We start from the raw sequence: 26775 nt of genomic DNA, 5'->3' as shown, positions 1-26775 counted from the left end.
CAAAACCATAACAAGAGCTCTAAATATAATACAGAGTAAGAGTACCTCTGTCCCCCTGAATGGAACATCATGGCTCAGTAACAACATAAGAACATAAAAGGCCTGTTTTGCTCACTTGATTGTTTACTATCTAAGTGATGCTAAAATTCAGCCTTGATTGTTTACTATCTACAGTAAGTGATGCTAAAATTCAGCCCGGATGCTTCTTAAAGGATCCCAGAGTTTGAGCCTTTCCCACCTGCAGAGGAAGCTTGACCCAAACCCCCCAGCTCTTTGTGTAAAAAAGGTTTACTTATTGTCCATTCTAATTGGATTCTGCCTTGATTTCCAGATCTGACGCAACATGCTCTTTTTTCTCTTTTTCATCTGTTTCCCCTACGATTTTATACATTTGGATCAAATCTCTCAGTCTATGCATGTGACAGTCCCCTGACACCAGGAGACACTTGCTGATTAAACTCATCCTATGGGGACCAAAGCTGAACACAATAGTCTGAATGAGGTCTTACCTACTGAGTTAAATTCCAAATATTTTGCCATTTACCTAAGCATACTGTTTGCTTTACTGCTTCCCCACATTCTCTTTGAAGAGGAGTTTGATGGATTTACATAAAAACTCAAATCTCTTCATGTGTAGATTCACACAACTCAGAACTACCAGAGTGATATTCATGGTGTATGTTTCAGTTTCCTTTTTACACTTGTCACGGGTTACACTTGTAAAGGGTTTAAGACAAATGAGAACAATGAAAGGTAAATTTGCAGAAGTGAAAAGCTGATAGTGTTTTTTTATAACTCTGAAGTGGTATATAGCCTCTTTCACATAGATGTGCTCAAAGTCTGTTCATTTTCTTTCATAGTTTTACAGCTTTGATCAACTCACTGTACTTAAATGTATGGGCAGCATAGTGACACAGTTTTGGGACCCTGGGTTCAATTCCTTACCTGGGGTCCTTTCTACATTTGTATGTTCTCCCCATCTTTGTGTGGGTTTCCTCCAGGTGCTCCAGTTTCCTCCCACTGTCCAAAATTAATACTGACAGATTAATAGGCTTCTGGGAAAACTGGCCCAGATGTACAGTATTTGTGTGTGTCTGTGTTCTGTGTTTGGGTCTGGCTGGCCTGTGACAGACTGGTGTCCTGTTGCTTTCTGGGATAGACTTCGGCTCCCCCATTACCCTGAATTGAACTTGAACTTGAACTTTATTGCCATATGTAACCGGTACTGGTACAATGGAATTCTTACTTACAGAAAGTCTCTCGATTGTATAACAAGTGTAAAAAACAAAACAAAGTGCAAACAGTGCATCAAGACAATATACAAACAGTAGACAATGTACAAGTAAACATGTAGACAGTTTGAATGTAAACAATACAGACGTGTAAACAATGACTGGAGATGTGTAATAGATAAGAAATCATAATGAGGTAGATGGTGATGGTGTAGGTGTGGTCCGAGGGGAATGGCTAAATGTGTTCGCCAATCTCACTGCTTGTGGATAGAAGCTATTGAAGAATCTAGTGGTAAGTGTCCGTATGCTCTTATATCTCTTGCCTGAGGGCAGTGGGGTGAAGAGCTCATGCCCGGGGTGGTGACTGTCCTCTGTGATGGCCAGAATTCTACCACGGCAGCGGTCCTCATAGAGCTGTTTAATCTCGGTGAGACCGCAGCTGATGATCTTCTGGGCCATATTGACCATTCTCTGCAGTGCCTTTCTTTTTTTGCGAAGAGTTGTTGCCATACCACACGGTGATCCCGTTGGTGAGGATGCTCTCGATGGTGCAGCGGTAGAAGTTCACCAACACATGTATTGGCATCCCCCATTGCTTGAGGCACCTCAAGAAATAAAGGCGCTGCTGAGCCTTCTTCATGATAGAGTCAGTGTTCACAGTCCAGGTTAGATCTTTAGAGATCTGAATTCCCAAAAACCTAAAGCTGGTGACTGTTTCCACTTCCGTTCCATCAATACTGAGTGGGCTGTGAGTGTGTGGCCTGTGTCTCCGAAAGTCCACTATTAGCTCTTTCGTTTTCTTTACGTTCAAGAATTGGAAGTATCTGTTAGATAATGAATGGGTGAATGTTTTTGGTTTTGGTATTAAATGTGTTTATTTACACATATTTCCACTCCCAACTTGCATCTTTGCAAAAAGTGAGGATAAGTAATCGTGGGTTTTTCTAATGCAGCACAAAATCCTTTACTGTGACTGTGCTTCCAGTGAATTATTAATATCTCTGGTGCCTTGATAGGATATTACACATGGAGCAGGCTTCTGTACCTGTTCTTGCTGGAGGTGTTGACCTTTCACAGGAGCTGTGAGCATGCCTGAGTCAGCACAAGGACAGCCTTGCACAGCAAACATGTCTTTTCTGATTATTTCCATGCAGGGTTGATAACTTTGGGCTTGGATTGCTCCTTCAGACCAAGCAGATAAAGCGCATGATTTCGTCCTATGTGGGAGAGAACGTAGAATTTGAACGGCAGTACCTGTCTGGAGAATTGGAGGTGGAGCTCACACCTCAGGTAGGACACACTGGCTTTCCTTCCAGTTTTGGAGAGAGTTGAAATGCGCATTTAGTCCTATGAGACAAGAGCTGCTGAAGATACTCCTTGTTTGTTTTGTCCATCGTTTTCTTTTAGTGCTCATGTCTTGATGTTTCCAACAAACTGTCTTAAGTCGAATTCTATCAAGTCCGCTCATTTTGTTTTCTAAAAATTCAGAGAGCCATCATGAAACCTTTATCAAACTTTTATAGCGGCTAATGAATTTTTATATAGTATTTGTTTCTCATGCCTTGTGTGTGAAGACACACCACAAGGAGAAATGGGCTGAGATGCCCACTCCTGTGTCTTTCCTCACTGTGTTTGGCTCACACTGTTGCAGGGCACGCTGGCAGAGCGGATTCGTGCTGGCGGGGCAGGGGTGCCAGCCTTCTTCACTGCCACAGGCTACGGCACCCTCATCCAAGAAGGAGGCTCTCCCATTAAGTATAACAAGGACGGCACCATAGCCATTGCTAGTGAGAAAAGAGAGGTGAGTTTTTTCTTACAACACTACATTACTGTGGCCATTTGCAGTAGGTGGTGTCCCTCACAATTTGTGTGATAGAGAATTCTCTGTACTAGTTTTGTGAAAATTAGTTTAGTACTTTTTTGAGTTATGGACTCTAAGCAAGTTTATTTGCTGTCAGGTAACTGGCAGCATTAAATGCCAGCAAAGTGAAAATGTTACATTATTTTGGCAGGACTCAGTGACTACTAGCACATATATTGGGACCCCAAAAAATATGAAGCCCCTAATTAACATTTTTTGCCATGCACGGATAGTACATTTCCTTATTAACCTCGAAGTTATATTGCGGTATTTTGTACACAGCAAATAAAATTAATTAATTAAAGTGTATCATTATGCACACATCAGCTGTATACATTATGTCCAGGGCTTTATTTTCCAGTATCCTTCTGATGTTGTTAAGCTTGATTTTATTGATTAAGAAATATATAAATAAGTCAAGTAGGTAGCTGCGTCAGTATGCTTAGGCTGCAAAGGAGTAAGTAAAGGCTTATTCCATGCTGAAAAAACCAAGTGACACAACGTTACGACTGCGGAGCCTTCCTTAGGTGCAAAAAAGTCAAAATGCCTTGTTGTAGTTGAATTAGATAATACTATAAAAACTAAAACAGACACATTCTAGTCAAAGGCCCGTATACATTGTTTCTCCACATAAACAAAAGGGCATGTCATAGAGTTCCACACATGAGGTTTGCTTTCCCTAATCTTCTAGTAAGACGGTAATTGTGACAGAACTCATAATTGACAGTGCCGGCTCTTGCTTTGGAAGTTTGGAACTTGTCTTCTGGTGCACTGTGATTGCGCGTCCTACCATGGTGCTCTGGCTGGGGTCAAGGGATGGCAGTCTGGTGCTGGAGCTTCTGCGGAGTTTAGAGTGTGTGAGTGTGTTACAGGGACATCACACCCTTCCTTCGTGGTTTAGAGAGCACCAATCCCCCTTGACACTGGACAGTTCTTCCAGTAGAGCAGGTTTACTGGTTGTTTGGTTTGTGTGTAGTGTGCCAGGTGCCCGTGATTGAAGTTCAAATTCTGTTGCCAGCCATGTACTTCACACGGTCATATTGAAGAAACCTTCCCTACAGATGGTGTGCTAAAGATGAAAACAGTCTCTTGTTTTTTTTTACACCTGCCAGATATTTTCGACCCATCATTAAGCCATCTTTTCTTGACAGGTGTGGCTTCTCCCTCGTTTCTCTGTTTTTTCCTCTCATTTTCTTTTTTCCACCATACAGTAGCACTGCTAAGGACTCACGGGGGTAGAATGAGGAGACAGAATTTAAACTCGCTGTTATATGCTAAGGCTGTCTGTTATATAGCTCCACCTAGTGGCAATTATGTAGAAAGCAACTATGAATCCCACCGAGGCCTTTAAGAAGCTGTTCTGAAGCACTGCACCTGTTTTATGAGCTGGAAACCTGTCTGAAATGGCCCGGTAGTGTCGAGTGACCTACTAGGTTGTAATAATATTTATGAAATTCTAGGCTATATTTTGCACAAATAATTTGTCTTTGCAGCTACAACCCTCGATGAAAAACAGATAATATTGGGTATTATTTGCAAGAAATTACAAAAACGGGCAGAAGTTTGTCTCTGAGATTCCTCAGCAACTGCATCTCTTAAAATTGTTCCATTTTACCAACAGTATTTTAAACTGCGATATACTGCCTTCGGTCCATGGCTCTTGTAATTGCAGCAGGAGGGAGACCGTCTTCAGCAATTACAAGTGAATTGTAGGATGGCAAAAGAAAGGGTGTTGTTATCTAAGCTACCCTCTTTCAATTATCTGGAGACTAAATTAACAGAACAGTGATATTCTTTCAGAACACTACCTGCATGACAGCACACAGGCTGGAGTAGTGTAATAGGTGACACTCAGTACACCAGTCAAGCACGTCATTGTCATGCCCTCTGCAGCTAGAGGGCTCTCTGTCATCTGCTGTACTGTGTATGTCTTGAGAGAGAAACAAATATCTAAGAAATGTACATGTACATACTGTATGGCGATAAACTCCTCTACTCTCTAACTGAATCAGCTTGATATTGGCTGAACTGGACCTCTTCAGTTATTCAGGTCCCACTTCTTTAAAGAAACATTGAACACCTGCACACTGAAAACATTGACACACTGGCCCTCCAGACTCAGGATTGAGGACTTCTGTCCTAATGCCTAATTAATACTGGAAAATCATTTCTGGCTGCAGGTTCGTGAGTTCAATGGAAGGCACTACGTGATGGAGAAGGCAATCACTGGGGATTTTGCACTAGTTAAGGCCTGGAAAGCAGACCGAGCTGGAAACATAGTGTTCAGGTAGGAATCCTGTCTGATGTTCAGGTGACCATCCTGAAATCCATCAGAATTTGTGATTGCTAGATTTGATATTTAGATTGTTCTTATTTTTTCATGCCTTACAATGGGCTGAAAGCTCTGATTGTGTTTGCTACACACATAAAGAATAACTCTTCTGATTTAATAGTTTTCTGCTTTTGGAATGTAAGAGAAAAAAAAGTTGTCTAAAAGTTGTCCTTGTTGATATTTTACTGTCTTGCAGTAAATATTTGTTATCTGTCTGTATTGTAACTTAAAAGACACCACTGTTAAATCAAATAAGGAACAAAAGTTAGGATAAAAAAAAACATGAATTACTTGCTTATTGTAGAAAGTAAGTTGTGCAATAAATAAAATCAACTGCTTTGCATTAATGAGTTTTGAGGAGGGTTAGTCTCCTTAGTATAATGGTAAGAATATAAACTAATATTTTTTAATTAAGGGGTTTAAACCTTTCACTATTGCTCATGGGAATATAATTTAAATAGAATAACTATAGATTCCTTCATCACACACCTCTGAGAAAAAGCTAGGTAAACAAGGACTTTGTATTTTCCCATACAACATAAAGATGCCCTATGATGAACATACAGTATCTAAGCAACCCAGTTGAGTAGACAAGGAGTTAAAAACTGAAGATGTCTATAATTTCCTCCTCTCTCTTGTATAACATTTGGCTGCCACACTTAACCATGATTATAACCCCAGGCAGCAAACAGAATCTTGTTTAAGCACATTTGCATATAAAAAGTGCTGTTAAGACCTTTACAGACTGTAGTTTTTGAGTGCCACTTTGCTTTTTTCAGGTGACAAATTCAACATTTTTATAGCATTCTGAAACACAGGATTATGCAAGCATTTACATTCCAGCTGTACAAAAGGAGGAAAGTAGTGTGATAATAAGTGTGTGTATTCATTTTTTTTCCTGTACAAGATTATAAAATCTCCAGCTACTGTATGTCATCAGAAAGCTGGAAATACAGTACACTTGTGTTTACCATCTACCGCATGTACATCTTCTTTAAGTTAACATAACTCAATTCAGTTCACCACAATGCAATAGCCTACATTGAATATTATACAATGTCTTTGACATTTCTCAGCATTTATAATGGTCTTTCAGAAAATGTTTCAGTTGTAGACCATTGTCACATAGCTGTAGATGTACCTGAGGTAGAAGACAAGTAAATTAATCTTCTAACCAGAATATATGCAGCTTTATTCAAACATCTTGTTATTAAAGTGTCATAGTACCTCTTTAATGTGAGTAGCTTAAAAACTGAAGATATCCCTCTCTACTATCCCATATATGACAGTTTTTGGCAACATTAAGCTAGGATTCCAGGTATATTCCACAGAAACAAACATCATTTTAATATGAGATATTAATAATAATAGTAATAATTATTACTGTTGTTATTATTATATACTTTTTTGTATTTTTTATTTTTGTATTTACATTAATGTTTCAGTTATTGTATTTATTAATGTAATGCTTCAGTTTTGCCACAAGAGTTCAGTATTTATCTCAACTAAAAAAAAAATAACTTCAAGGAAGGAGCATTGATGTAGATTTGCTCCTTGGTTTTTCATTCTTCAAACTCCCATGCTCACCAAATTACTTTTCTGATCTTGTTTGTTTTCCATTTATTTAATTGCATTCAGGAAAACAGCAAGAAACTTTAACCAGCCCATGTGCAAGGCAGCCAAAGTCACAGTCGTAGAGGTATGTCAAGTTCTCTTTGTATCTTTTAGGTTTCTCTTTTACATTTCAGTGAGTACTGTATAGTTGTTTCACTGCTCTGCAATATGTTGTTGGTGGGAATTGTATTTTCTGAATCCCAATCCTTCTCTGTTCCTGCTGCTGAGATACCACGGCTCAGTGATGTTGAATGGAAAATACTAAAATTACAATTGGGTCAACTGTTGTTTAACTGTTGGGTCAGCTGTTGTTTAAGGAATCTTTACTTGAGTCTTTTGTCTGTCTTTGTCATTTTACTTTTCCACTTACAGGCACTGCACTATTTAAGGTTTATTTTTATACTTATATTGTATCGTGAGTCACAACATTTTCTAAAGCCAGAGATTTTCCCTTTAGAATTTCATGTTCTTTTATAGTAGTAGACATTTCATTCCAGCAATTGAGCCACGAATGGCCTATTGAAAGGCATTGTTCCTTATTTTCTTTAGCAGCACTTTCCTGATAAAAAGCAATATTGAGTCAGTATCATTTCTACACTATAATATAAATTGAATAATAGAGACACAAGCATGAGATGTTCACATTACCAACCCCCAAACCCTGAAGTATATATTCTAGTGATTTGAAGACTGATGATTTCTTGTTATCCCGTTTCAGTCATTTAGAGATTATTGTTGTATGTTCCGTATGTAGTAGAAAAGGAAGATACATTGTAGAAATCACCAGCACCATGTCTATTTACTGCCTTCTCAGATATTATTATTTGCTTTCCAGGACAACTTACATTATACATATATACAAGAGTTACTGTGCTTCTGAAGAAGAATCACACTGATACAAAAGGAAAAGATAAAATGAAACAAGAAGGCTGGTACAAACTGGAAAAACAACAAAACTGCCATGCAGTCACAATGAAACAGTAATAGTTACAATAACAGGCGGTGTCCATACAAAGCAGTAATATAAATGCCCAGTTGGTACATATTCCAGGTTCACAGTGAGATAAAAGCGAGTTATTGAACGATTAAGTCGAGGGCTGAGACATCACAGGTGGTGTATAAAAAGATGAACCTTGAGTGGCTCCTGACAGGTATATTTCATGAAAGGTGTCCGAATGACATCTGTTATGCCATAAGGCCTCCAGACGTGGGCTAATTACACAATCTTGACAACACAGGGGATTATTACCACCATAACAGGGCCATTATACTGAAAGAACAGTCTGTTGTCCCCCCTCTTAATCTCCTACAGCAGAATTAATACCACCAATTACTGGATCAGAGATAAATCAGCCCTGTACAACATGTGGTTGGACCCAGGGCTAAAGTCACTGTCTTGGGCACAAGTGACAAGTCTAAGACAGATGCACCAAACGTAATGAAGCCTTGGAAGTAAACAGCAGAAAACCTTGTCTTCAGCTTTTATTTCTTGCTGTTTGCAAAGTGACCTCCTCCATCCTCCTTCCCGAGTTTTGAACATTACAGCTACAGTTTATTAGCAGTGTATAAAACAGGTTTAAATGCTACTCTGACTGCTTATGGTTTCTTTATAATGGTTCATTATGGTGGAATTAACTTTCCCCAAACAATCATTGGACAGGGACAATGATAATTAAATTAGATGCTGATCTCATGAAAAGACAAACTAGGCCCAAACAATCAATGTTGTAATAATCCTATAATGAAATAATGAAATAATCCTACCATTTACAATTATAATTTATCATAACACCTATCAACACTCTCTGAATTCAGCTCACAAATGAGAACAACAGAAGAAGACATTTTATATAAAAATAAAACCTACACTACTGTACCTACTTTTTAATTGTAATGTGAAGATGCATTTTTAAAATGTGGTTTTGTTCTTAATACATGATTTCTATTTAGTCATGACATATGAGAGATCAGAAACCAAGAAAGTTTGAACCTTTAAGTGAATTATTGTTTCCAGGCTTATACACGCTATAAACAAAAATGTGCCCAAGTAAAATTTCCTTGCATAGAAAATAATAGAATAACAAAATCTAGACAAGCAAGCAATGTTTATGGACAACTATACAAAAGAAAGTGCCTATTTGATGTAAGTCTTTGAAGCTTTTTTTTTCAGAATTTCCAAAATGCCTTTGTTTTAAGACTAATGTGCATTTGAATAAAAGCTTTCAAATATTGATTTTTTTTGTTTTAAAACATAGACGAGAAGACAAAAGACACATCTGAAGACATGAAAAGATGTCCCAAACACCTGCATTCTATAAATTAATACATTCTCCAGAAACCATCTGTTTTTTTATAGTTTCTGACTCATTGTATACTGAGAGGCTTCTCACCTTGAAAAGCACTCTGTGTTGGAAGGCATTGGTCACCATTTGGTTCTTCTTATTCATCTAATTGAAATTGTCTTATTTAGGTAGCAATTTGAAAAAGCTGCTTCCTAAAGGATATTGTCCTGTATGGTCACATTATAGAGCATAAGGAAGAGTATATCATGAAAAAGTCTGAATCTTTTTGACCCAACCAGTTTCCTCTGGATGTTTCAGCTCTAGCCTTGGCCTTATTATTTTCAAAACTCCCAAGAGATTACTTTGCTGATAAAGAGTTTCAAATCTTTTCTTTTTTTCAGTCTATCAATTTTATTGCAGGAATTTCAGATTGCTTTCTATTTCTTGTAGCTCTGTGAGGGCTTACTATGTTTTGGAGTGCCGCGATAAAAAAGAAATTATAAGGGTTTGGCATTATTGCTTTTGGTGCTGCCAAATGCAGATTCTCTCCCTCCTTTTCCTGTTTATTTCTTATGTGACACATTTTCAAATGTCTACCATTTATGTGATTTAGAAATAGCAATCTGTGGAGGTACAGCACTGAAAGTCCCTGCCCTCCCAGTTTGTGTGTATTCCTCTACAAAACTGTAATGTCTTTAATTCCTCCTGGTTTTAGTTAAAAATTAATCTGGGGTGTGTTATCTTGTCAGAGGTTCCCTGGAAATTGAGATAATTTTGTGAGATCTGTAGGTTAAATCATATTTTGGCACATGTGGTATAAATTAGACAGCTTTATGCAATGTGTAATGAGGTAACTACAGTATGTAAGAGTTAATTCTAAATCTTCCTAAGGTAGTCAACTGGTACAGGAGTAAGTGACAAATCTGCCACATAGAGATTCTTACATAACACACTCTTGGCTAAATTGCTTGGTTTTTTTGTATTCTATTTTTGAACTAGGTTACCTGCCATCTCTAAATTGCTCCCTATAAGCATGTGTGACTCTATGTGCACCCTGCGATGGACTGGTGTAATTTCCAGGGTGCAATCCTGGCCCGTTCCTGCTGGGTTGGGCTCCAGGTTTATCACTGTCCACTAACAATAAAATGGTTTTAGAAAATGGATGAAATGAATTGAGGGAAGTGGACTTACAGTATTCTTCTTATAGGCCATACAGATTCAATAAATATTTAAAGAATCTTCCAAGGATGCTACATTATGCGACTCCAGTTGTAATGTATAATAAATAAAAAGCATTTCAGGTGGAAGAAGAAAGAAAATACAACGTTTTGTCTCCACAGCTGAAACGTTGTGTTTTCTTTCTTCTCTTTTCAGCATGGAATAAACCCATTACTTGTTCCTAAATAAAAAGTATGTTTTGTTCATTGTGATATTTAGCTAAAAAGCTAATGTTTAGAAAACACCTTTATGGATCAAAATGGCATGTCCTTCTCAGTCTGGTCTGTACTTTAAACTTTAGAGTCATGCTAACGTCGAGCTTTCTCTCTGAAAAGTCTCCAGCTTTTGGCCCTTTTTGAAAATATTTACTTCCAATACAAAACAGACAGTTACAGCAAACCCTTGGTTTAATGGACTTCGCTTTACTGGACTTTGGACTTTATGGACAGAATCTGCTAAAGGGGAATTTTGTCGATGAAATCAGAAATATCAGACTTTCCCCACCGTTACAAGGAAAAGCACATATGACAAAGTTAAAAATAAATTCTGTATTGGTTTAAAAATTCAGGAATATCAATGATGCCCTATAGGGGAAGGCCAGTTGTTACGATGAGTATTTACTTGGGTTGTGTATGCTTTAGCAAGTTTTATACAGTATATTTCCGACTCATGAAATAAAGAGCTTGTATATTTATGATGAAAAAATTACGGGAGCAATTTTTATTGACTCTGTTGTTTGTAATTATGAAATAATAAGTCAGAGATCCAGAAAGCATACTTTATATATAGTGTCAATATTTTTTATATATAGTTCAGGTGGGTAGCTGCGTCAGCATGCATAGGCTGCAAAGGAACAAGTAATAGGTTTATTCCATGCTGAAAAAAAGAAGAAAGAGAACACAACGTTTCGGCCGTGGAGCCTTCTTCAGGTGTGAGAGAGACAGGGGAGTAGGCAAAGGTAAAGTAGCGGGAGAACAAAGGTTGAGAGGGAGGAGGAGTGAGAGGCGGGAGCAGGGGACAGAAAGAGAGGCCAATCAAGAGGTGTGAAGTCAGAATGGGTGCAGAGAGGTGTGAAATGAAACTTCCAATGAATGGAGAAAATTTAAAAGAACAGTAATCTGTCGTTAAGGGAAGGGAGAATGTGTGATCCTAGCTGCAGAATAATTTTAGTTTCGGTGGTCTTTCTGATGTATGAGTTCGGAAAACCGTTTTGGAAAACCTATTACTTGATATTTTATATATATTATATTATGGTGTGTTTTGGGGATAGAAAAATGCCATTCTATTAATGGACATTTGAGAACAAATGGACATGTATTTTCTCCCATTGAACTGAGGGTTTACTGTATTTCATTATTTTAAATCAGACATCAAACACCTATTGTAAAAAAAACGCTTATCATTCTAAAAGTAATAATATACAAATAAATACTGTCAGATTTGAAATATGATTAGGATTTCACGTAGGTATTAAATTACCGGGAAGTTTTAATGTACTGTTCTTAAGGATCAGTTGCTTTTATTTTCTCACAAGTCCTGTGCACAGTGTTTATTCCAATGGTTTCATAGATCAGTTCTGTATTCTTAAAATGTCTTCATTGAAGAGGATGTCAGTCATAATGTTTGATGGAGAAAGAAATTGTAAGGACATAATAGTTACTTGAACTGGTAAAAATGTCTACAATTACCAGTCAGATTTCGTCCTGTTCCCTTTCAGAGGAAAGAGGCCTTTTAGTCATATACTGTTCAAGTGAATGTTGTATGGTAATGCTTTTTGATTTGACAAGCAAGAGCACATAGAATTATTTAAAGTCTAATGCCAGTACTGTACCTTAACAAAGGTCTTTGTTAGTTACTGTATGCTTGTGAAACAGTCTAAATTATGAACATGGGAAAGTGCTTCACAAAAAAAGCCATAATTAGCATTCAAAAAGACAGTTTAGATAACAAAATGTTAAAATTAGTATAGTAGTTGTTGGTGTTCCTAGGCAACAAGACTCTGTACTTACATTTGCGATTCCTGTTATCTCAGATATAATGCTTGCCAGAATGCATTCTGGGACAGAACAGATTGATTTGCAGTTATTTGGATCATTGTTAATACAGAGTGGAGCTGTTCTTTGCTGTATTGTTAAGATGGCATGTAAATGAAATGGTTTCCAGGCATTTTTAATTGAGTATTGATGAAGTCTGTCTTCAAAGGTCTTTTTTTCTGTTCAATTTTAAAACGCAGGTTACTCATCATTGGGTTTGACAGGACATTATGCACACAGATTTCCATAGCAATGCATAGCAGAGACCTTATGATAGTAATTGAAACACAGGGCTGCCACAATGTTTTCACACTGGAATTAAAACAAAAAACTCCACTTAACCGTTTGAGCCCAATGGATTCTTCCTGATGACAGATCAGATTGTTAATTTTCTTTTGCTAACCTTGCTGCTTAAGAATCAAAGAGCTGCAATGAAATGTGATGATCACTGATACATGTCCTCTCTGTTAAAGTTTGTGCATGTGTGTATGTGTTGTCTGTGATATGGATGATATTTTGGGCTAGTCTTTTTCTTGTGGGAAAAATGGGTTTCGTAGGATAGTTATAGCATTTGTGTGATAAAAGAGTGGATAGTGATAATAGAATTTGTCATAACATACTGTATGTCTGACTTTGCTTTCAGCCGTTTTACATTACTGAATGAAATTATTCTCCCTCTTGAGTGGTTTTAGTCGTGCTCTTTGGATTCAAACCTTCCACTTTTCTTTCTCCATTTGTTGTGTTATTTTCTGTTAGTCACCCAGATTGGTTTTGACTTAATTAACTGCTAAGGAGGAACAGTAAATTGGATTGAAAATACCTCGAGGCTGGAAGCTACCTATATTTGCATTACTCAAAGCTAAAAACTAATTTTAAAGCCTGCTGGCAACTCATCACACATCCCAGTGTGTTTCTAAAAATATCCTTGTTTTTGTTTTGCAGGCCAATCCTTATTGACTGTTTTTATAATTTAATGTGATGTAAACTTGTTCAGAGCAACCTTGTTCAAATGACAAGAGACATTAAATTTGTTAAAGACTACAGAATAATTAGGGTTTTGGATGGAGACATTGCACTAATTGTTCAGGAATAATTAGTAAAAATATTCATAATAAATTAAGGATGTATTACAGTATATGTCATCTTTGTCCCTGTCTCTCTGGTTATTGTATCACCTTTTAAGAGCTTCAGTCAGCTTAAAAAACACAGCTTTCTGTGGCAAGTGTGCAACGTATTTTTAGAATATCCAATATTCATCATTCATAAGGGCAACAGTAGTCTAAACTTTGAAATCTTTACCTGTTTTGTGATCAGCAAGCTGTGTATCGTGCATTTGGCTCAAGTACATGAACAACAACAGCCACCAAAATGTTACGTTAAGTTCAATTTTACGTTAACAAAGGGATAAAATTGTGCTGTACCATGAGCAGAAAGTCTTATACTGGATCTCATAACTTCTGCATTACCATCTTACAATATGTTGTGGATGCATGCCTTGACTGAAAAAGAGTGCTTTAAAGCTCGGAAAATGGGAGAATTAAATTAAACAAAACATGTAATTAGGGACTATGTGGAACCAACCGATTAGAAAGCTGACATTTCAGTGCCTCTCATTTTATGAATGTTTGAAAATGTCAGACTATATCAGTGTTCGGAGTGTTTTTTCTGAGGTACACCGTCTAATGGGTCAAGCCTGGGAACCAGAGCCATATAAAAAAAAACTCAGCTGCGATGTAACTAAATAAGGTCTCTTTTCCTTTCTCCTGCGGTGCCAAAGGATTTTTTCTCTTAAGCCTGACTTTTCTGACTTCCATACACATTAACAAGTGAGATGCCTCGTTTACCCAATGTCCTCTACTATAAGGGAGGGTAGTATTATCATACTGTGATGTTCATTTTGGTTTCAAAGGATTGGAAAAATTAAAACAATTAGGAATATATTATTTAAATCTTCTGTTGGCTAAATGAGAAATATACTGCCATAAATATTGACCTTACAATGTGTATTCGTGAAGCTAGTCTCGTAATAGGAGAGGATTCTGAGAAAATAGTTGTTTTAAGCGCTTAATGTACTTTGAGAAAGTTTGAGGTCTGAACTTATATTAGTGTTCTGCCTGTAACGATGAGATACTTACTGTAGTTAAACTCTTTTTTGACCCACATTCACTCAAGTGTATAAGCATATAATTTTGTATATTTAGGTCACCAGCCATCACTTATGAAAGCTTTGCAAATAGTAAGATAGAAATTTCAGAGGAGATGGCCTTGATCTTCTGCTTTAGTTTAAGGCCAACACAACTTTATATTAAAAAAAATGTATATATATTATAATGTTCCTTCTCACCTCAAAGTAAAACACATTTTGTAAAAGGTAATGCGTAATACATTGAACACTATCATGTATTTACCTAGGTAAGATACAGTTTTAACTCCTCTTTAATTAAGAGTGTTTAACAAGTAGAATGAGTTTTGTTTAAGTATTTTAATTAATTCCAGTTTGCATCTGTAAGAAAACATGAAGGTACAAGTGGAATATCACTTTTCCTATGTTTTAAATTAATAATAATACTAATTGCTTACATTTATGTTGCTCTTTTCTTGACACTCAACTCAAAGCACTTTACAGGTAATGGGGACTCCCCTCCACTACTACCAATGTGCAGCCCTACCTATCCCACTAAATACTGTATGGTAGGCCCTAGAACACAGCAAATGTCTGCATTTTGAGGGAAAGCCAATATGAAACCTTGTCACTTAAACTTAAAATGGGGTTCAGTGAATCACATTTTTAGACTGAAACTGTTAAATGCCAGCCTAAAGGTTTATTTTATTTGTGAGTTTGGAACATGATTTTGAAATGATCTTCTGAATCAAAAGCTCTTTCAGGCTGAACTGGGGTTAGGGTTAGAAGAACCAGTAAATGTTGGTTGCACTTATCATTATGTACAGTATATTAAACACCAAAAGTAAGATCGTTTTACAGGTAGCAAGCAAGGTTTTTTACCAAGCATTTCAATTAATTCCAATTTAGTATTCTTTAACCAAGAAACATAATACAATGTATAAATCCTTTTGCATTGGAGAAAAATGTTGAGAGAAATTGCACAATATCACCTTTGCTACATTTCAAATACATTTCAAATACAACGGTAATACAACTGTGCCTTCAACAAATACCTGCAGTTTGTGGGAAAGCTAACCCTAACCCTAGTTCAGCTTTATCCTCTGCCTTTCTTGAATGCAAATATTTAACCTTCTTCTCACTTGAGTTTAAAATGTGGCTCAGAGAAACAACAGAATGCCAATTTAAAAGTACATTGCATTTATCTACTGTAATGATATTGAAAGTTTTAGTTTCATTTATTTGAAACACATTGTAGAAATTATGTATCTAATGAATGAACATATCTTTCAGAATGAGATAAGGTTAGGGTTGAAGAACCAGTTAATTTGAGCTTTACTTACAGTATCTTGTTTTTTTTAATTAAATGCCTCATTGAGTCCTCGTGTTGAAATGGTCCTATGAATCAGCATGCTTTTCAGGCTTACCTAACATTAGAGTTAGAATAATCAGTAAATTTTAGCTTCAGTCATATTTGTGGTGTGGCTTATATATGCTAAGAATATGAGTTGTAGGATTATTTTTTTTCACAAAAAAAATTTTTTTTGCTTTGAGTTCAGTTCAGACTCTCTCATCCTAGCGTTAATCCTGCATCAGAAGGGTCCGATTGTTGGCACGCCCGTCTCCATTTGGTGGTTTGAACCAAATCTTTGAGCTAACGTTGCCATTAAATGCAACCATGAATACTCCAACCGGCGCGTCGGAGGAGAACAAAGTAATGTAGCCAATTCATAGAGGGGGATTATTAGGAGGCATAGGAAATTTGGCCAGGACGCTGGGGTTACACCCCTACTCTTTTCGAGAAATACCCTGGGATTTTTTAATGACGACAGAGAGTCAGGACCTCGGTTTTACGTCTCATCTGAAAGACAGTGCTTGTTTACAGTATAGTGTCCCCGTCACTATACTGGGGCATTAGGACCCACATGGACCACATGGACCACTAACACCTCTTCCAGCAGCAACCTTAGTTTTTCCCAGGAGGTCTCCCATCCAGGTACTGACCAGGCTCACACCTGCTTAGCTTCAGTGGGCTGCCAGCTGTGAGTTGCAGAGTGATATGGCTGCTGGCGAGTTCAGTTCAGACCATAATTACTATAAAAAGTAACACAAAGTAAATAGCCTTATCCATCCAAACAAAAAATTACCTTTCATACATTTAAAACATATCCTAAAACACCACCATGCCATCAACAAATGTCTGTTTTTAGAACAGCTAACCCTAACCATAGGTCACACTTATTGCAAGTGAATCTTAAATTATCCAGTCATTGGAGTTGAAAATGTGTATCAATGAATCAACACATTGATCTTAAACAAATAAATGCCTGCTTAAAATGACATTTGGGGAGCCTAACTAATATTTATCCAGTTTTTAATGTATTCAGCTCAATATATTGGTTTCGTATTCATGAGAATTCACATTTTTGCATTTGTTTTATCAAAATGGAGCTTTACTAAGATATCTGATTTTAATATGAAGAGGTAGCATTAAGTGAAGAAAAAACTCCAGATTAGTTAATTGGAGTTGATGACGGATCTAAGGGCAGGTAAATTGAAATGAGTGTAAACACTGAAAATGAAAAGTGGTAGTCTTTTTAAGTAAGCGTCAGGCAATATCTTTCTGAATTATGAGGACAAGCTTTGGCTTGAATGAAATAATTTTGTCTGGTAGCCCTGTTTCCACAGGGCACTGTCTAAATAGTGCTATTACAATCTTGAACACCCCTTTACCATCTGGACATACAAGGAGAACCGCTATATCTTTTTCATGATAACAGTAGGTTTTTTGCAAGATACAATTAGCTACAGTATGAATCCACAACATACTGTAGCTAATTAGATCTTACAGCTGCAAAGTATGACAGAAAAGACTGAAACTGTGAAACTGCAAGATAAAAAGCTTTTCAGCTGAATTTCAGCTGTTCTTAACAGTGTCTGTCACACCCCTGCAGTTCACTGCACACATTATATTGGAGATTTATGGGTTATCACTTTGAGACGTATAAACATCCATTGGTGGGAATGTCAAAATAAAAATACTGACATGAACTGATTTTAAAAGTGAATGCCATAACTGATTAGTATTCAATGGCCGTACCTTTTAAAGTTCATGACAAAGTACACAGTGACATTAATTTTATTCCCTGAGCACATGGATTTCCTGTCTGCACAGCAATTACTGTAACCTCCAGCATGTTTAATGGAGAAAGGATCTGCATATATTTACTGGCACCCTCAGATGAAAGCATGGTACTAAGCCATGGTAGAGGTAGAGTGCTGTAGACTATAGGTGAATTCATTATTCCGGGTTTTGGATTTCTACACATTGCTTGTGAAGCATTGCAGAAGACCAAAATCCATATTTATGTGTTATAGTTGATATCATAGGGATTATTAAAACTAACTATGAAATAGAAATAATACCTTTCATTCATGTGTGTTTTCATTTACTTACAAATGATGGGAAGATATTCATGTTTCTCTTACGTTTTTCTATAATTCCAGTTTATGGACATATAGATAAGACATGTCTATATCCCTTAATGGTAAAAATAAGTAAAGGCAGGATTGTATATAAAAGTAACAATTGAAAATCAAGATTATTACACATATATATACTGTTTTTTAAGGTAGGAGAGAGTATAACAAAAATTCCATTCTTCCTAGCACTCAATCAGTAAGAACCAATTGATTTCATTGAAGCTGTAACTACCCATATTGATCTAGTCTTGGACTAAATTGGATTGCTCTATACTGAAGGTATAAAGTTAACCCTCCCTATTTTTCACTGCACCAAATTGCATCTGTAGAGAGCAGCACTGAGGGCTCAGATGCAGAAATGTATTTTATTATGTATACACAAAAGAGACTATGGGGTTTTAATAACCTGGCTTAATATCATTACACTGTATTCAGCTTCCTTAGTTCCATAATACTTGTAAAACTTTCACTAAAAACACCCACAGAAGTTGTTTTCCTACAGTAGTGATGAAGGATTTAGATCCAATCTCAAATGTAAAGTGTTTTTTAGGAGATGTATATTATACAAGAAAAAGTAGTCCAAGATTTACTTTTACCAATAGACAGTTAAACCATACTTTTTTACGTATACTGTATTTCAGCTATTTGTCTCACATTCTAATACTTGTGCACTAAAAACTAAAATAAGGAGGGAAGGGAATTGATTGTTTTATTCAATCTACAGTATCATACCCCCAAGCAGATATAATTAGAACCCGTGACAGTGCTTTTAATGTGACTACTTTACAATTCTTTCTGGGTAAATCTTACAATTTACAAATGGGCTTTCAGTAAAGTACATTTTATTTTTTAACATTTTGGCCTCTACAGTCTACAACTCTTTTCATTCCTTTGTGCAAGAAGTAAAAAAACAGAAATGTATTTCAATACACTACAGTGGATACTCAGATGACACACTCCGAACGATTTATACAAGAAACAATGCTTTTCATAATTCTGAAGTCATTTTAATGATGAACCAGATGGTTCTCTTATTTGAAGGCCTTCTTTGTTAAAATGTACAGAGTAGGAGTAGTTATAATTTAGCAGACATGGCCTTAGCAGAACTTTCGACAGGTGCTGTGGTTCACTTTCTATGCATGTACAAGCTCGACTAGCTCTGACCTTTTCAGTTATAAATCAGTTTGAGAATAAAAAATGACATGTGAGAATTTAAGCGTAGGGCAAAATAGATACTAGTTCTTTCTACATTAAATTCCTTGTGGTCATAAAGTCTTGTAGAAATCATTTTGAAAGGCACCAGATCACATTTTAGATGATACATATCCATAAATGTGAGTACTGAGATTTAAACATTATGGGTACTTAGGACACAAAACAATTATCTGTTAGGCTCTCAAATTTAAAAAAAGAAGTCATGTGAATCTCTCCAAGATTAAAAGTAAAATGTATGACTGTCTATGACTATCTTTTAAGATGCCATAGTATGTACAAAAAATAGAAAAAGGTGCTTTTTCTCTTCCTGCTTTGTTTACAATGGGATTTCATAGATGCACTTTCCTATTTGCTGTCAATATTATATATTAATCAGACTCACATTCTGATTAAATTGAAACTCTGAGTCAATTCATACGCTTCCATCCATCTGTTTTCTAACTGCTTCATCCAGTTTAGGGTTGTGGGGGAGATGGAGCCTGTCAGATCACGTAATGAACACAAGGCAGGATACAGCCTGGATGGGATGCCAGTCTATTACAGGGCACACACAGACTCAAACATGCACCTTAATCACACCAGGACCTATTTTGCCAGGAGCTATTTAACCTTTGGACTAGTAAATGGACTGTGAGAGGAAACCATGTGGGGAGAACATACAAACTCCACACAGATAGCACCCCATGTTTAGAATTGGACCCAGAGCCCCAGCTCTCCATGCTAACACAAGAGCCACCATGCTGATACTATTATACACTTTGAAAAGGGCTCAGCATTCCAGGCAAAATATATGTACTGCTACACCCTGACACGATTCTGGCAGGCGATTTCAGGGTGTATTAGGCCCATCCAGGTTCTATCCTGCTTCGGGCCCCTTATTTGCAGGGATAAGTACTGGCTCCCCTGCAAACCTGGATTGGATTTTGGGGTGAATATCTTTTTTAATCCATGTACAATCATTCATGTACAAAAAATCATCAATTTTGAAATTTAGCATGAACATGATCCACACAAATGTCCTGGTAGACATACTGATTTTGAATTGCATATACAGTAACAAACAGTGACAGATGACTCATGGTTCTATGGGTTGTATAACCCCCATACCTTCCCTATCCGAAATGACAATGATGTGCCACTACTGCACTTATTTAGGTCTATTTTAGTATAAGTGTACTGTACAGTTTATTTAAATTAACTACCAAAGCACTATTATTTTCTTTCAACTCATTGTTACACATTTACTGTACATACTGTACACTTAATCACTATATAAAGGCCACTATACATTATCCCTATGAGATAACCAAGGACTAAAGGATGAAAAACAGAGATTAACATTATGAATGCATAATATTGCTGCCCTCTAGTGATTTGCTTGAGATATCATTTGCAAGATCTCTCTACTCATTTTGGAAGCTGCACTGAGAAGACTGATTTTTAAGATTGGGTATATGCCATTAAATAGATGTTTTGGAACATATAATTATTAGACAAATAACCAGATGTGTTATTAACTTTGGTTTGAGTGGTCTGTTTTTTTCCCACTGGATTTTCCATTTAATCTGAGTACTTAAAATGTTCAAATTAGTATTTACTACATCCTGGGGGGATGTACTGTGGGGAAACTTGGACAATATCCCTGAAGGAAATGTTTCTGTAATCATCCTGAAGTATCCTGGTACAGAGCTGTCGAAGGTGATTCCCATCTCTAAACAGAATTTCAGCCATTGGTTAACAGTCAAGCCTGTTCTATGAAATAGAAGCGTAGTAGTGAGAAAATAGGCAGCTAGCAGTTCAGCCTGACACTGGACATCAAGGCACTCAAGCACTGCATGTGACTTGTGCTTTGCCCTTTGCTTTTTTCTATGGTATTGCATAGACCTGTCTGTTTATTAGTTCTGAGGAAAAATGAAATGTTCTAACCTCTGGACATTTACGGATAGTTCACTCAGTGGCAGGGTGGCCATTAGTACTGCTGCCTCACAGCTCAAGGGTCTTGGTTTTTAAGCCAGTCTCCGGCAGAAGTTTGAGCAGGACTCCCATGTTCAGTATGTGTCAGTTTTTGTTGAGCTTTTAGGTTTCCTCTCACCTCCCTAACACAACCTAGCTTAGTTTGATTATGTATTCAAAATCATCTCTTCCACCATGGCTCTGCAATTGTCTGACATCCCATCTAGGGAGAAGCAATTGTGTATTCTCAGTCCTGCCTGTCACCTGGATAGGTTCAGGTTTCTGCAGTGCTCTCGTGAATTAAGTGACTCATTAATGACAGATGGATTATTCTTTACTGTTAACATGTTTACACTAATGAAATGCCACTTTTTGTGTTTGGGTGCTTTTACTTGAAATAGCAATATTTTTGATTACAGCATTTAGCATTCAGCAACAAATTATGCTGTGAATGTAAAGCATGCACTAACATGATTGCCTGTCAGACTTATCTGTCTTTATTTTGCTATGGTTGCTTAACAAAAGAAAGAGGCCAGTGTTATTTCCAGGAATTACAGTATGTGTGTGATGGAACATACTGTGTTTTGTGTTTTGCGCAATTGATATTAAAATATGTATTCTGACATAATTTGAGTCAACTTTAACATTGGTACTGTGACTCCCTCCATCCATTTTCTAACCTCAGCAGTGGGGCTGGAGCCTGTCCTGGCAAGCAGAGGGTTGTAAGGCAGGGTACACCCTGGGCAAGACGCACACACACAAGACGCACTCACACAAGGCCCAGAAGACACTTAACCTAGTAGTAAGTCTTGGGACTGTAGGAGGAAACTAGAGTACTTAGCAAAAATCATACAAGCACCGGAAGAACATACAAACTCCACACAGATAGCCCCCCAGGAATTGAATGGAAGGCCCCAGTGCTGTAAGGCAGCAATGCTAACCACTGCTCCATCACTGAACCTTGGTGCTGCAGCTATGGATATTATTTTTACTGTGCATGATTCAGTACAAAGATCCTAACTCAGTCCTACCTGTTCTAAATCCTAAATATTTTGGATATTGGGGAACATTTTAATACAGTCTTACATATAAGACTTTTCTAAGTGTATAGGAAATACAGTTGATAACAATAAAAAAATATTTAGAAATAATACATGTTAATAATTGTGAAATTAATAATTAGTAAGGGTCACTTACAATGTTATTGGAACCGTATTAATGTTCTGTTCATGTTAAGGGCTGGCAAAGGTTTGTCCATGAAGTTTCTGTACCTTTACTGAAGTGTAGCAGGATTTTTAAACTGTCACTATTGGGAGGAATTGGAGGTTTATTTACAAACTGGAGAACTGTAAATATAATATTGCTTATTAGAAAAGAGAGACAAAACTGAGCCAGGAAACTACTAGTTTTAAGTCTGTTATGGAGACAAACAGCATGGATCTAGAAAAGGGAGATCTTTGTTTAGCATTTTTTTAACAATTCCTTGAAAAAGGAAACAGTTGATGCTGGTAATATATATATCACTATATATTTATATTTCCAGAAAGTCACTCATAACAGTTTAATTCTATAAGTAGAGGCTAAAGAAATCCAAAGTAATACATATACTTTATATGGCTAGCAAAAAGCAAACAGCAAGTCATTATAAGGGGTATAACCTCAATTAGGGCAGATATAAACAGTGATGTACCACACGGATCCATTTTAGGCCCATCTCTCCTCCTAATCTTTTTTAAAAAATTACATGGTGGTAGTTAGCAAACTATTTCAGTTTCATACACATTTAGAGTGAGTGACAACATAAAAACACTTTAAATCACGTTTTAGGCAGATACTTAGCAAATTAGTTTAAAAATTGAACAGAATAAGATCCATGTACAAGTACAAACAGGAAGTAGGAACATAAGCTGAGAACATCACATGAGAGATTCTCAGGTGATGGAAGCCAAGTATGAAAGGGGATCTGTGTTTTTGTGTAGGTTCTTCTGTGTCCTCATAAAGATAGTGTGGGAGAATAAAACATGTAAATGTCTGAAGTAACAGGTAATTATTAATTTCACACTGAAAAATAGAAAGGAACAACACAACATTTTGGCTGTTTGTAGCCTTCTACAAACTTCATGAAGACTCTGTTGTGTTAATGTTATTGCTTTCTATTTTTAGTATGCAATTAATCTTTACTTGTTCCTTTGCAGCCAATGCACACTGAAGCAGCTCTCCACTTGAACATGTATGGCAAAAAGTGTGAAAGCTCCATCAAGGGAAATGATAAATTATTCAATCATCAAGCTTTACAATGTATAAGTAAGACATTGTTTAGCATATAATGTGTTCAGTGATGGTCACCGTACTGCAGACTCTATATTATGGCCTTAGAACAATCACACATGGGAAACAAGAATGATTCCTGCTCTTGGGTGCTTGTGCTATGCCGTAAGGATAAAAGATCCTACATCTCTTCTACCTAAAACTGTGAGACTGCACGGGCTGGATACATCGCTGCAGCAGGTGACAGGTCGAGACCCAAGTGCAGGGCTCTAGGAGATCCAGGGGAGATGAGGAGATGGAGAACAACAAAGGATAAATAAAGTACGAAACAATCAAGGGGACCAGTAAAGATAAGGGTTGTAGCAAGTGCTCTGAAGGTAATTGGAAAGCAGAGAATTCGCCTTGAATAATTCAGATAGTAAATATCTGTTTAGGAGAAAAGAAACACATCAGCAGTAGCTAACATGGTAGCTCTAATGTCGGAACGCCGGCTAAGGACACAGTCCTGCCTTCAATATTCTCCTTGATTGGATGATTGCCCGGTGGATTGGCTGCCTGATTGGAATAATTTGGGCCTAATAGAGAAGTGGGAACTCATGCAAGCTAGTTTGACCTAATTCACGCAAGGTTTGTGACCGGCAGCATCTGTGGGCGAATGTGTCACTAGCAACAGTAGGACGCAAGCTGCTCCCAGCGTAAGGCATGACAAAAACTAAGTAAATTACAGGGAAATAAGTTTGAATTCTAAATAAAATCCTCAGGGCTATAGTTAGAGTCAACCCATAAGAAAACGTTACTGAAACAAGGTCCCTATTGGAATCAAAGAGGGAATGTTTGTAAGATAGAGAAGTGGAAACCCTTCTTTAGAGAAAGAGCTTTGGCTTTCTGGAACAGCCATTCCCACCAGGTGACTGAGGAAGAAATGGGCGGAAGAAATTTTAGGATCGCTCGGTTCCTAAACAACAAAGTAAGCAAGATGGGTCAAATGACCCCTCTCATTTTTCGCTTATATGATATATTTGATATAGCTGCTTGGTGGTTAGGGAGACAGGCATGAAACAACATAAGATCAGAGGGTACAAGTGAGCGGAGCTTATTTGTCTGCTAGAAACTAGGTGATCCAAGGATCTCAAAAGAAGCTTTGATAACATTGCAGAGCAGCTTTCTCCAGATTCCCACAATCCTGTCGAAAAGTGCCTCTTGTTTTCACTTCTAAATCCAGTCTGCAGCTTCACAATCCAAACATTGGCTCAGCCACTAACATAGTGTGTTTTGCTCTGTGCATGTTTGATTAGAAAGGTATCATAGGGAGAAGTAATAAATTAACTGCTGAATGTTTTAAACTGCGATATTCCACTTCTCAAATAAAGAAGTCAGACCTACAGTATGAACTGATAAAAATAGTGAATCATCACTTCTTTATTTTCTTCCTTCCTTTCCTTATCTTACTCATTTTACAATGTTTTTAATTAGATGATTTGTCATGTTAACATACTTTCCAGCTATAACTAGTTTTTGAAGTTATTTCTCAAAGCTAATGAGAGGAAACGATTTAGGATGTACTGTATATAAGTTGATGTCATAGTGTCATGACCTCTGTGCTATGTTCATTAGTCCAGTTTTATAATTAGACTTTCTGCATGTTAGCTTTAGTAGAAACCTTTAGCTTCCAGGGTGGAACTTTAAATTGAATAATTTGATTAAACTTGTGATCCTTCTGCTGTATCCTTTTGCTGTATAATGTCTTGACAGTACACAGGTGCTAAAATATACTAGTACTAACTGGTGCATACTGGTCGGAAAATTAGAAATGCATAATATAAAAAAATATTTAGATCGCTCAACAACAAACTATACAAGGTCATTAATGCATTCATTGAGCTACAGAAGACAGACTCTTCTGCTGGCATGAAATTAAATGGAAAAGAAAATGGAGTCCTTGATAAATTCTGGAAAATGTGGCTTCCAGATGAATGAAGAGAAACGATCAGATTTTAGTACATGTTGAACAATGCCGTTTGGAGTATTGTAATGTATTGTTTGGCATACCAACGCTTTCCACCCACACCAATTCATCTATCCCCTGACTCCTCATTGTTGCATTCGCCCCGTTCAAAATCTTTGTCACAAACACTCCTGCTCCTTCCTGCCTGCTGTCTCTTCTCTTTCTATACCCCCCCTTGCCCCCTCCTGCTTGGGCGGGCTTTCTGTGCGCCTTTTCCATTCTCCTACTTCCACAGTCAGTTCACTCTCCTCCCTCACACCTCTACGCAGGAAGAAACTTCCCGCAGAAACCAAAACCATTTATGGAACAGAATTTTAGTGTATTTACTGTACATGTAATGTAAATTTCAGAATTTCACATTTATTATAAATCACCTTAGATAAGGGCATCTGCTAAGCTACTGATAATAATAATAATAAACTCCAACATAAGTCAGTGTCACATGCCTTTTGTTAATTAGAAGCATTCGAAAGGGGTCTAGTCTAATTAATTTGATGAATTCAGAAAAAAATGAATTCTTATTTAAAACTTTGAATTTTATGAAATTCTTTCTCTGTGAAATGAGCTATGGAAAAAAATAGAATGTGTGAATCTCTGTAGCCTTATTTATTTTGAGATTGAATGGGCTATAGAAAATGAAAGCAAGCTCCATAAATCAGAATGACAAGAAGTAATGCAAATGCCATCTAAAATGCCTAAAGAAGAGCTGAGTACAATAAAATAACACTGGAATCTAATTTCTCAAATGGAATCCGGCATTAGAAGATCTCTGGGATTTGCCAGAGGACCGCGTTTCATACCAAGCTGTCTGATTTACACATATCCAGGAAAAGAGGGAAAAACAGTTTTAACAGAATAAAAAAAAAGTTGGCTGGGTTTGCACTGCAGATGATAAAATCCCAACTCGCCTGGTTTTGTCTAACAAGCCAAACGGATCAGAAAGTGCATCCTGCAAATTTACCTTTGTTTTAAATCTTGTTTTACATTTAAAGAAAATGCCACAGTAGAGCATAAAGAGCACTGAAACACAAGCAGCCTCACCATCCTATATTTCTCCTGCTCCTCCATTCAATGCTTTCGCTTCCCTCACCATGGGCAGTTGACCTATTCCATGTTTCCTGCAAAAGGGCTTGACAACCTATATCAAGTCAGCAACA

The 26775-nt window shown here is 37.1% G+C and overlaps 1 protein-coding gene across 1 annotated transcript in view; it reads left to right on the top strand.

Annotated features, from left to right (window-relative positions):
* The window catches only part of oxct1a (3-oxoacid CoA transferase 1a), an 82145-nt gene that overhangs the window by 11339 nt on the left and 44031 nt on the right, over positions 1-26775 (top strand). The window contains exons 4-7 of the mRNA XM_006626823.3: positions 2387-2522; positions 2884-3033; positions 5274-5380; positions 7064-7124. Coding sequence (XP_006626886.1) covers positions 2387-2522; positions 2884-3033; positions 5274-5380; positions 7064-7124 — 454 coding nt within the window. The remainder of the gene's footprint in view (positions 1-2386; positions 2523-2883; positions 3034-5273; positions 5381-7063; positions 7125-26775) is intronic.

Source organism: Lepisosteus oculatus, chromosome 3 (assembly GCF_040954835.1).
Source record: "Lepisosteus oculatus isolate fLepOcu1 chromosome 3, fLepOcu1.hap2, whole genome shotgun sequence".
NCBI classification, from domain to species: domain Eukaryota; kingdom Metazoa; phylum Chordata; class Actinopteri; order Semionotiformes; family Lepisosteidae; genus Lepisosteus; species Lepisosteus oculatus.
This window is presented reverse-complemented; position numbering and strand designations above follow the sequence as displayed.